General features: G+C 38.3%; 2 protein-coding genes across 2 annotated transcripts; one reads left to right on the top strand and one right to left on the bottom strand.

Annotated features, from left to right (window-relative positions):
- The first annotated feature begins 1,849 nt into the window (after window positions 1–1,849).
- Window positions 1,850–5,367, top strand: LOC141432753 (anaphase-promoting complex subunit 2-like). Its single transcript, XM_074094498.1, has one exon. It carries the CDS (start codon window positions 1,910–1,912, stop codon window positions 4,262–4,264), a length of 2,355 nt encoding a protein of 784 aa, XP_073950599.1. The 5' UTR covers window positions 1,850–1,909; the 3' UTR covers window positions 4,265–5,367.
- Window positions 5,368–9,833: 4,466 nt separating this feature from the next.
- Window positions 9,834–12,764, bottom strand: LOC141432996 (probable Rho GTPase-activating protein CG5521). Its single transcript, XM_074094836.1, has 6 exons — window positions 12,750–12,764; window positions 12,453–12,613; window positions 11,835–12,011; window positions 11,409–11,535; window positions 10,861–11,013; window positions 9,834–10,208 (listed from the first exon to the last, which is right to left on the bottom strand). The coding sequence occupies exons 1-6, from the start codon at window positions 12,762–12,764 to the stop codon at window positions 9,864–9,866; spliced, it is 978 nt and encodes a 325-aa protein (XP_073950937.1). The 3' UTR covers window positions 9,834–9,863.
- Between the last annotated feature and the right edge of the window lie 385 nt (window positions 12,765–13,149).

The raw sequence follows: 13,149 nt of genomic DNA, 5'->3' as shown, positions 1-13,149 counted from the left end.
TTTTAAAACACCAAAATGACGGATTTTTGGTGCCAAATAGTAAGTTTTGAATAAACGTTTTTCATTAAAACCTATCGAGTGGGGTATCAAATGAAAATAATAATAAGCCCATTCTAAAAATAAATGGGTTATAACCGTTTTAATATACCATTTTCACAGAAAAGTGTGAAATAAAACAATAAATTTAAAAATAAAAAAACCCGACTGCCTTAAAAAGTACTAAAAAGAAGAAAACAAGTCTGGAGTTCAACAGTCGGGACCCATTTAAATACGCTCAAAAATTCTTACCTAATGGGTCCCGACTGTTAAACTCCAGACTTGTTTTCTTCTTTTTAGTACTTTTTAAGGCAGTCGGGTTTTTTGATTTTTAAATTTATTGTTTTATATAACACACATCCTAGTATCTCTAAAAATACTAAAGGTTATTCATAGACTAAAGGCTTACATGTTTCAAACTGTGTTAGTTCATTCTCAAACCTCCTCAAAGTGATACTTGATTGAAGAGACTGTCAGACACAAATGATATTATGTTTATGACCTATCAAAATAAAATGTCTCTACACATTTTGTAAGGTAATACTGAACAGTGGCGTCTAGGCAACTCGAATGACTTTCTTTTAAAGCTACCAGAAATCTAATCTTAGTGCTTACTATGCACTAGTTTGAAAAATTCTTTTTGAAAATACAAACTGAAATATAGATGCACAGAAAAACCAGAAAAATAAGACCAGCACTGAGAATCGAACCCAGGTCCTCGTTATTCCGTACCGCGTGCTATACCGCTACACCACTGCTGGTCAACGGTACAGACACGAATTTCCCCTATGCACCAAATATCTCAGCTTGTTTGTTTCTTATTTAGCCACTTAAGCAGTGACGCTAGCGACATCTATGCCGTAGCCCTCATCGAGAAACTTTCGGCATTCCATTGGAACCACAGATTGGAACTAACCGCTCACCCGGACAAGAGATATCGTTATTAAGCAATCAAATTAAGATTGTTTTTTTGGAATCTTTTTGTATTTTTTAAATGACCTTGTACTGAACTTGTACCTTGTGTCTTGTACTTGTACTGAGTTTGTATTTTCAATTTAGGTTTTACGGGATGACCGCAGGACGGAACGGAACTCTTCAACGGTTAATAGCATCAACTAGAAATTTGGTAATATGCAAAGCAAATGTAGTTTGGGTGACAATGCAAGTACAGTCAACAAAAAGTAAGTATAGTCAGCAAAAAAAGCTTGTATTAGAAATGAAATTTTTATGGTTAGGTTACTATTTCAATGTAGATTATACAATTTAAAAAGATACAGCCCTTCGACAGATGGACAGTGAAGGTAGAGAGATATAAAAATATAAATATAAAATATAAAAATCATTTATTCAATTTCTTGAGGGTACATTATTACATTACCGCTGGTGCCTCTTTTTAAGTAAAAAATACCTGTGCTAAGAGACACCGTTACTCTGTAAACAGGTATCTACTTTGTATAGTGGAAAGTTTCATGCAAAAATTACATGCAGAAGAAAAACAATAAAACATGTGGAATTAATTAAAAATACATTTAAATCACTATTTGAGAAAAATCCTGTAAAACATGCAAAGCTTAACTGGACGAGATCCCTTTAAGATAGAAGACAAAAATAAGTATGTATTGTTATTATAATTATTCTTCCCTCAATGGCGGCCTTAAGGCTAAGTATGTATTGTATATGGTAACATATCTTTGACTTATAAAAAATTAAAAAAAAAATTGAAGCTGTTTGAGCGCTTGATAATGCCGTTGCGATTGAGTCAACTTAAGTGTCACTGTCATGGTTATTATGACAGTTTCAATTCACAAACCAAACAGTTTGGCTTTGGATTGAATCTTTCTTTGATTGATATTGATTAAATTGATTTTTATTTATGTTCACAAATATAAGTAATAACAAGATGTCCCATAAACGTGCTGAATTAAAGGTTTATTGGAATAAAATAACCTACGCATATCCAATACTCAACGATACAACATACACCGACTGCACCAATGCCGAATATGACGAAATACAGGCAATTATTGTTGGTTTAGGTATTCCTGCAAGGATCCGGGACCTAATATTATTGCACCTCGAGAAATATGTTCGGCAACACGCAGCACCATCGTTTTGGTCGAAATTTAACAGTGTTGAAGATGAAATAAAAGGTTTCCAACACTTCAAATCCGCTGTTAATGATTTATACGAGTTTGTTTCAAACGTTACTCCAATGTTACAGCGGCTGTCTATTCTGAATAATAGTTGCTGTGATAGTAAACCAATATTTGGTGAAAAAGACGTAATTTTGGGATTCAAACAGTTATTACGAGCTACATTGCTTTCTCAACTGCCTCTAGATTTTCAAGTCATTATTAACCACTTTTATAAAATATCATTTAACGTTTTTGATAATGAAAATGAGAGTTCGGACATGAGTGAAGATGCATCATGTGCAGGCTGTTCTAATGATTACTCGGATTGTAACTGTACATATATTTTGAAGGTATTTAATGACACCAACAGGAAATTAATAGATCTCCAGTTGCTTGAAAGACTGACAGGACAAGTTCTCACTAGTTTTATTCAGATGAGAATTGAATCACATGTTAAAAAACTGTGTACTGGGACCTTTGAGGTATCACATATTGGAGCATTAGAGCACTGGCTGGAGACTACCGTCATGTCGTGGTTAACGAGGTTTTACTGTGCTGGCTCTTCAAAACTTCCTCTAGATGACAACATTCAAAATGCAATTTTAAAGTTCAAGCAGAAGTTGAGCTATTATTTATACCATAGTTATACTAAACTAAGAATAGATCAGCTATTCAACATTATTATTGAATATCCAGATTCTCAGCCTGCAGTAGATGACATCAAACTCTGTTTGGATAAGACTGACTTAAGATCCACTTTATGTAAAAAGTTGCAAAGTGCATTAGAAACCAGGTTGCTGCACCCGGGTGTCAACACACCAGATATTCTCACTGCTTATGTTTCAACCATAAGAGCTCTACAACATCTTGACCCATCTGGTGTTATTCTAGAAACCGTCACAAAACCTGTTAGGAATTATCTCAGGAACAGGGAGGACACAGTGCGCAGTGTTGTTAGCAGTCTGACTGAGGAAGGGGCAGGAAGTGAACTTGCTGAGGAATTGGCCAAGTTTGCCACAGAAACTGATGAAGACCAGGACAAAGATGACGCCTGGGATGAATGGAACCCTGATCCTGTTGATGCAGATCCAAAAATAAATGCCAATGATAGAAAAGCAAGTGACATCATATCTATGTTGGTCAATGTGTATGGCAGCAAAGAATTATTTGTAAATGAATATAGAACACTGTTAGCAGATAGATTATTGGCACAAAGTGTTATAAATACAGAGAAAGAAATAAGATACTTAGAATTGCTGAAATTGAGGTTTGGTGAATCACAGTTGCATTTTTGTGAAGTTATGCTCAAGGACATATCTGACTCAAAGAGAATAAATGTGCTGATACACCAAGACAGCAACTTTGAAGAACTGAATGAGAAATTTACATCAAATGCTATGATTTTATCAGCACAATTCTGGCCACCCTTCAAGGATGAAAGCTTGGAGCTTCCAGATGAAATAAAAAAACATTTTGAAGCATACACTAAATCATTTGAGGCTTTGAAGGGGAGCAGAACATTAAGTTGGAAGCCCCACCTTGGCAATGTCAATATAGAGATTGAAATAGGTGATAAAAAAATTGATTTGACAGTTTCACCATTCAATGCAACTCTTATAATGCACTTCCAAGATAAGCCTGAATGGACCTTAGATGAGCTTCATCAGGTTATGAAGGTGCCAATAACTGTTTTGAGGAGAAAAATTACATATTGGCAGTCAATGGGTCTAATTACAGAGAAGAGCACAGATTGCTATGCATTAGTTGATGGTTCTGATGCAAACAAGTCCCATGTGTCCACAAATCAAGTTCAAGAGATGATTTGTGAAGATGATGAAGCAGAAAGTGTCATGGCATCTGCACATGACCAGAGGGAAGGGGAACTCCAGGTATTCTGGTCTTATATTGTGGGTATGCTGACTAATCTGGATTCTCTGCCCTTAGACCGGATTCACCAGATGTTGAAGATGTTTGCATCACAAGCTCCAGGCACCGAGTGCAGTTTGCAGGAGCTCAGACAGTTTCTTGATACAAAAGTCAGAACACATCAATTAGTCCTTCAAGGTGGCATGTACAAGTTGCCAAAAACATAAGACTTTTTTTATATCAAAGAAAAGATCAGCAAAGTTTAACAAAAACTTTATTTTTACATTGTGTTAAATATAAAAATTTGGTTACATTACAATACATAATGAATGTCTGTGGGTTAATTTCTGGAATACTTATCATTCTAGATTTTAAGTGACATCTCTTGAATTAATGAATTCAATCAGGCATAATAATAAAATGTAATAATAAATTAGTTTATTTATTTATTTTAACAGTGTAGACACCACCACATTTATTTAATAATGTAAATAACAATTTAAAATTAATACTTTAGTGATTTCAATACATAATCTTGTGTCAGTCTTAACATCTATAAAAATACTGATTAAAATTAATAAGTGGAAGAGTAAAAAACAGATACTGGAAAGGAATACAAGCTATCCCAATTACATATGAAATGGAATGCATCAGGTAAAGTAAAACAAGCAATTTGTTGCCAATATTCATTGATCTAGGTTCCAACATAAAACGCTGTTCATAGAATATTTACTTTTACTATGTATAAATAGCTTGCCAATGTGTATTTTATTTGTAACAGACATTGATTATTATATCAAGCTCATTAGCTCACCGTTTTTAAAGACTGCCATAATACTACAATTTATAAATTATATGTAGACAAGAGTGAAACAACATTACAATGCCAATTGTTTTTTAGGTATATAGAATGGAATGTAGCTTTAGAGATATTTTCAAATAAAAGCACCAATAACAGCATAACAAATACTGTTTCAAAATAATACAGCAATTAACAATGAAAGCATCAGTTGCACATCAACTTTAGTTAAAGATTGAGAAGCTTCTATTAAAATAAGAAACAATCCATAACTCATTACACTTAAAGAGTAATAACAAAATGCCATCGTAAGGCAGCTTCGTTGACTTTTTGCTGTAGAGAATGGGACAATCCAGTTACTTATATACTGAGGAGAAAATAAACTTAAAAGTTGTAATATTAGATCTTATTGCTTAAACCGTATCTGTATGCCTAAATAAGCCTCTTTGGCTTTTATTTCTTACAGTATTTTGGAATAATAATAAAATAAATATTGTTTGTTGTGTAAAAGACGGGCAGGATAGATTTTAATTAAAAAAATAAAAACATGATGAAAAGTATAACATAGTAGTATAACATAGTAGTAGTAACATAAGTTCATCACAGCATCAAGGATGTTTAGCGCTTTAAAAGGGGAAGAGTATTTTACATAAATTAAAAAATATATAATCTGTATTTAAATTTTCAGTTAGACCAGTTAGTTAAATTAAATAATTACCTATGTTTTTTGGCATTTTCAGTATATTTTGCTGCTGTACTGTAGCAAACTATGAAAATTTGTGATATACGAAACATATAAAAAAAGCTATATTGATCGAATTCCACCATGTATGTATATGTGGTAAACGAGGAATAACAACATAACATGGCTGACCCAATTCTATAAAACTGCTCATATAGTAAGATGATGTCCACTTCAAAACAAGTTTTATCAATAACATCTCAAATAGTTTGTGTCAAGTAGCACTCGACTCTAAGGTACAAATGATATTTAAAATACAGTAAGTAAATAACTAACTTCTACAATACAACTGTTACAGCTCTAAATCTAGTTTACATATATATACACAGAAAAAGTCAATGGAATGTTAAATGTTTGTTAAATATATCAATATCACAAATGCTTGGTGTTTGATGTGATCCGATTGAAACTGTTAGTTATTTTACAAACATCAACACTACATAATATTTAAATGCAGATTACACTTATAAGCTTACACTGTAATTAAGTACATGAAAATTTCATTAAGTCCACAATTACTATTAATCTCTCAATGGACGAATAAAATCACGAATATGATTTTCAACTTTTAGTTTCGGAAATTCACTAGAATAATTTTTTCCACTTTCCCATCTAATAAATACCAATATTATTATTATATCCTGAGGCTTAATAGTTACTCAAACATTTTGATCGAAGAGGCTCTTTTAATTTATCGCTTACCGATAGTGTAATTTAGAGTTAGAAAAATGTATTAAAAATGGTAAAAACAGACCCTTCAATCATAATATTTTAGCAATAACAAAGTAGCATAAATATATTAATTTGTGCCTCGCAAATAAAATCGGGCTTAGTCATTGTGTGCGAGGAATATGTGTTTACAGTATCTGCTCACAATATGCCAGTGCCGTATAAAGCCATTTATATGTAAATATAACGACATCACATCAATTTCAGCCTAGCCACCTTCATATTTGTTGCATTTCCAAGTGTCCAATAAATATTCTGCGAAATTGTGCGGTGTTTCATGCAAACGGCACAAAGTGTCGATTATTACTTTGCAAGGTAAGCATGCATGTTCTTTTACGACAGTGGAAGTTGACGGGACGTGCTGTAGAGAAAAACAGTCCATACAGTCATTCACAAAATGAAATAAATTGATTTTAAGCAGTTCTGTCAACATTGATGCGATATTATTGCAGGAACTTATTGCCTTATAAAGTCTCAGATTGATATAAAAAATACTATGTTCACTTGTAATAAGTTTTTGGCAAAACTACATTTGCATACCAAATTTGAAGTAGATGCCATGTAACGTTGAAGAGTTCCGTCCTGCGGAGACGATCCTGGCCGAACTACCAGGATGTCACTACCAGATTATTGCATCGTCACGCAATTTACATAATTAGGCCAAATTTCAAGGCAATCCGACTACTGGAAGTTGGTCGAATTGAACTCTCAAGATTTGACTATGACAGACAATGGGACAGGTGAAACTAAATAAAAGCTTGTAAAAAAAACCTTCATATCAGCGAGTCTTCAAACTGCAAATTACAGCATGTGCTGCTATTTGCAGTTAACCTTCATTCAACCAGGCCTTAATGAAGTGGTTCAAAAAAATTTAGTCCCAAGTAGTTATTCACATAACACAATCGAATACATAAAATATGTATGTTTCATCCGTGTAGCAAGAAGCAATAAAAAGCAACAGTTAGTTAAGCTTTTTAGGGGCTGTTTCACCACCCGATGATTAATTTTAACTGACGTATAAATGTGACGCCGAGACGGTATTACATTTATTTATACCTAGTGCCATCCACGAAGACGCGTTATTTTGGCAAAATTAGACATTAATGACATTGTAATTAGAACCACGGCACGCGTCATCGTGAATGACTACCTATATCCGTCACTTACACTCCATAACCTTTGCTAATTCCCCTGTTATCGCTATTTTATTTCATTTCCTTACGTGTAATCGCAAAGCTGAATTACTATCGAGACATCAAAAAGCACTCCATCTCCTCAATAAACATAAAACACATAAAAAGATAAAGTTATTTGAGAGGTGGATCAAAGATAATTTCAAATAAAAAACAAAATGTTTCTTTAGGATTTCGCAAACTGTAATGTGCTATGTGATATAATGTTAGTTGTTTTCAAATATGTCAAGTTAACTTCGAGTTACAGTTACCTGAGTAACCCAGGTTTACACTAAGTCAACATGTCAATCAATAAATTGCTTTACTATTTTAAAGTGAAATAAAAATGTCACTTAGGCTGTGATTATCATAAGTGACAATATATGTTGATGTCCCATGATTTATGTGAAAAAAGCACCTGAAGGTGTTAAAGCAATTTCTTAGTTAACTTTATTTCGCGTAACTTTAATATACACATAGAACTATAAGCAGCAATTAGAACAGATAAAGATCGTCCATTTCCATTTGTCCGTCCTTCCGGTTAGTAGCGTCTGCACCGTAGCATAGTTTACTGGGCTCACCGGTTGCGGCGCGGGGCGGGGCGGGGCGGGGCGGAGGCGGGCGCGGCGGCGGGAGCGGGCGCGGGCGGCTCGGCGCCGGGCGCTTAAGGGCCCGAGGCGCTTGTTGGGGCGCGGGGAAACCGTCTGCGTTTCGCCGCCCCACGTGGCCGCGCCATGGTCCAGTAACGCCGCTGCCAGACGAGTCGTGTTTTGTTCTAAAGTTTTAAAAGTTAGGTAAGAACATTTAAAATAAAATTATTTGAGGTAAAATTTTTCACGGAAGGTTTATCAACAGTGACGCGTTTGGCATTTGGCATTGGGGCTGAACATTTTTTGAGCAGAGACGTGTAGTGTTGTGAAAAACGCTCATTTCGAGGCTTAACGACTCAAAGGCTGCAAAGACGGTTTCTTGCATCCTAATAAGCCAATTTAATTGTCAAATATAGTCGAGTCTTTAAGACTCTGGAGTCTTAAGGGCTCGAGTCTTTAAGCCTCGAAAATGAGCGCTATACACAACTCTAGAGACGTGAGTTATTCGGGTTTATTTCATTAAATATGAGCGAGTAACTACCGTGAGTAGTTTGTTATTTTATTCTGTTGTACTAGTGTTTACCCACAGCTACGCACGCGTAGAACATTAGGTCCAGCAGTTGAACTAAAATTCTAGGATTTTATTAAATTCCCATGGGAATCCTCAAAAAATATATCGTGGTCTTCACTGATTTCACTAAAAATAACTGTGCCAAATTTCGAGACTTTAAACCTAGCGGTTGTTATTTCGAGATTTTATCCCTATCCCGTAAAAAAGTAGCCTATGTGTTATTCCAGATGTCGAGCTATCTAAATACCAAATTTTATTTAAATCCGTCCAGCCGTTTTAGCGTAAAGGCGTAACAAACCACATAGACATAGTCACAAAGTTTCGCATTTACAATAAATATTAGTTGTGTGAACTGACCGGGTGGTGGTCGCTGGTGGCGGGGCACGGGCACGGGCTCGCGCACGCGCTCCACGAACGTCTCGAAGGTGGAGGGGTGCGTGTGGTGCGCGACGACGGCCTGCAGGCTGCGCGCGCGCTCGCAGTACGCGTGCTGGTACAGCGGCATGGTGGCCCGCACGGCGCGCCCGCCCGCCCACGCCGCGCCGCGCACCAGTGCCGCCGCGCACTCCACCGGCACCAGGCATTCCTCCCACAGAGGACCGACACCGCCACCTGGACAACACCACGCTCAATTACGAGTATATACTCACCGGCCAAACTATCTGGCTCTCTAATGTACGCAGCAATATAATAGATACAACGAGAGTATAAAACGAGCCATTTTACCCGAGCTGGTACGGCGAGAGTGGATAGGGACATCGAGGGGAAAATGGGTTTAATGATAGAATTTTACACTCTGCTTTTCACTTCTTATGCTCGTAAAATTCGTATTCATGCTGGATCTCGGCGACATAAAATTACTTTTTATGCTCTAGTGTATAAAATAAAATCTTTGTCTAAGACCAAGGCAATCAGGCCACAGCAAACAGCAAACAGCCACAGACAAAAAAGTTTCTATATATTATTTAATAATTTTTAATCTCTATATGTATAACTAAAAAATCAATTAATAAATCATAATTAATCAAGAAAACTAAATATTTATAATTATTTAGCAATTCACAATGCATGAAAAATAAAAAGCACCTAGTACGTGAACAATATTTCCACTGTTGTTATTTCATCTCCTCGCATCGAAGTGAAAAGCAGAGTGTAAAACTCGAGCATTAAAACCATTTTCCCCTCGACGTGTCTATACACCCTCGCCGTATCGGCTCGGGTGCCTATATGAACGTCTCGGGTAAAATGGCTCGTTTTATGCTCATGTTGTACAATCTACTATTGCTGCCTAGATCCAGCAGTAAACGAAGTTCACGATCATGAGAAGTGAAAAATGAATTAGATAGGTGGTGGTAGGTGGTAGTTGGTAGGTTTGTTTGTTGGTATAGTCTTAAGTATATAGCGCGCACCGAGGGTTTCCTGGTGAGGGTGCAGCGCAGCAGGCCGGCGGGCAGCGGGTAGAGCGCGATGAGCACGTCGCAGAACTGCGTGGGCAGCGTGTCGCGCTTGTACGCGCGCCAGTGCTCGCTCCACACCACGTGCACCTCGTCGTTGCCCAGGTGGCGCGTCTGGGGACACATTATTACCATTTACAACATTTATACAACCTTTAACCCTTTTCCAGGCATACTGCATATATCAACCGTTCACACAAATATTCGACCTCGCTAAATTTACAATATGGCATAAAATCAAATGAAATCGTTATATATATTATTCGAGTTAATCCTTCATAGGTAAACAATATAAAACGTTGATTCATTTTGTAGTAGCGTATCTAAGTTAGAGGGGCCAGGAAAAGGGTTAACTAGTGTTCATAATTTTGATAATTATAATAAAAGAAGAAGAACGAATAATAATATATAAAAAAAGAACAAAAGAATGCACAGAAGAATGTTCTCTCGTATAGAAAAGGTAAGTGTAGTGAAAGAAATACTGTATCAGCAATTAATGAAACACTTTATGATGGATGATTACACCGCCAATGAAAACAAACAAACATACATACTAATTACATAATACTATCCTAAACTTAAAAACTTACGAAAATAAAATAAAAAAACCTAAAACTAAAACAAATTACTTAGAGTAACCCCCTTAGGCAGGGTCCCGAAGATGCTGGCAGCGTTTCCTCTTTGTCCGAGGAAGCAGCCAGCTCTTCGGTCTCCTGTGACGTCTACTAAAGTTTTTGATAAATCTTAAGGTAAAGCGCCGTCGTACCTTGTTAAGTATGGCGTCGGGCGAGTCGGCGGGCATTCGCGTGGCGACGTGGAACAGCGCCTCCAGCGTGAGCGTGGCCACGTAGGGCGCCGTCGCGCCGCCGCCGCCCACGCGCAGCCCGCCCAAGAACCCCACGTGAGACTCCAGCTCCACCTGCAAACAGATTACTTTAAATTCTGAGTCCAGTCGAATGGACCGAGCTTTAATAAGTCCATCATTCTTGAAGCCCGGCTTAGACCTACAAGAAAGCAAGTTGCATCACATTGCGCAGAGCCGTGTTAGAGGTTGCTGAGAACCTTGGGCACTAAAGAATCGATGTCAATGTTGTTGGCAACAAAGACCATTGAATTTAATTTAAACAAACAGACTTTCGGGGCCCCTGTGACGTCAGGGGTCCTGGGCACGGTCCCCATGTGCCCTTATAGGAATGACGGTACTGATTACGAGGCTGTTAACTCCGAACTCTGACCCATTCTCAATCTTCGAATATCTTTGTCTCTATTGCCAAATTGATTCATGTTGTCATAAGTTGATGGCTTCTGTTGTACCTCCCAGGCGAGCGCGGCGAGGAAGGCCTCGTAGGCGGGGCTGCCGCAGCGGTTGGACAGGATCTCGTTCCGAGTCTCCTGTCCCTTGCCCACGTAGATTACTGCCACCTTGTGCGTCTCGCGACACCTGCAATAGAACCATTCGTTGCTTAATTCAGGCAAAAGAAGTCTATAAATAGAGTTACTAGTATTATCTTTAGTTATATTTATTTAAAAAATAGTATCTGTATTGCGTGCCAGTAATCATCTGGTCGGTAGTTATCAGTTCGGGATTGATTTTGTATTGAAATTCACTAATACAATTTGCTTGTAATTTGTTATGCACTTGGGCCCTGCCTTACTGATATTTCGTGATACTGGTTTCAATGTAAGTTGCGCGTGGCCGGTGCCAGCGTGTCGGCCTGTGGCGTGTGTGTGTGTACTGACCGCTGCGCGTCGAGGTTCCTCAGTTCTCGCAGCAGCCGCTCGGAGCGCCGCAGCAGCTGCGCGTGCGCGCGGCGCGCCGGTGCCAGCGTGCCCAGCTGCGCCAGCAGCAGCGAGCACGACGCGAACGGACTCGCCGGCACGCTCTCCTGACATTCCGCCACCTCCAGCTCTTCCTCACTGCGAAAACAAACAGTCCTAGTGCGAAAACTAACACACAAGGCGACAATATAATAACGGACAATCAAGCTGATCTGATAATGAAGTCAGAAAATGGACACTAGGGACAATGTAAAATGTTTGAGCTTGTTAGACTGGCATTAGGGAGTATATTGACCAAAAGTACTTTCCATGGTTCGATAATGTAACAGTTAAATAGTTGCCAATAAAGCGTTTTTTTTTTAGTTTTAATACTACATTTAATTTTTCTCATCATTACGACTTCTAGCTATTATGGGGTGTGATATGTACGACCTGATCATTCAAACCGTAAGGGTTCATAAGTTTTAATTTATGAGGATAATTGCCATAAGCGTTTCAATAGTCAGGTCGCGCTTTCCTGTCCTTCATTCCAGGTCGACAAATACGGGGTCGTAAACTAACCGCAGCCCTATTAGGTACCTGTCTCTCGCGGCCAGGTACTGCCGCTCTGCATTCCGGTGCGCCACGAGCGCGCACACGAGCTCGTCCTCGGCGCCCGGCGGCAGCGGCGACGGGCCCGCCGCGTCCAGCCGCCGCCCGCACACCACCTCCGGCGACGTGTGACCGATGTACGCCAGCACCTGACAGTGACGTCACACATAATACGATGCAGCGCAATGTGATGTTCCGGATTCGTTATAGTACATTGTGCATTAAGGGGCGTAAGAAGGGGATTACTAACGAGAGTCTATTAGAAGCCCGACGCCGGAGCCCTACCCCAAACTTATCCATCAATCCTTTACTTCATGGCCTCTGCAGTAATGTACTATTAATAAACAATAATAATAATAACCTAACCATAAAAATTTCATTTTAATACAAGCTTTTTTTTGCCGACTGTACTTTTTGTTGATTGTACTTGCATTGTCACCCAAACTACATTTGCATACCAAATTTCAAGTCGATGCTATTAACCGTAGAAGAGGTCCGTCCTGCGGGGACGATTCTGGCTGGACTACCAGGATGTCACTGCTAGATTATTGTATTGTCAAGCAATTTACATAAGTATTCCAAATTTCAAGTCAATCTGACCACTGGAAGTTGGTCAAATTTAACATGCAAGATTTGATTACAGACAGACAGACTGACAGACAGAGACCGACAGACAGATACACAA

Source organism: Choristoneura fumiferana, chromosome 11 (assembly GCF_025370935.1).
Source record: "Choristoneura fumiferana chromosome 11, NRCan_CFum_1, whole genome shotgun sequence".
In the NCBI taxonomy this organism is placed as follows: Eukaryota; Metazoa; Arthropoda; class Insecta; order Lepidoptera; family Tortricidae; genus Choristoneura; species Choristoneura fumiferana.
The sequence above is the reverse complement of the archived record's forward strand: the minus strand, read 5'-3'. Positions and strand labels throughout refer to the sequence as shown.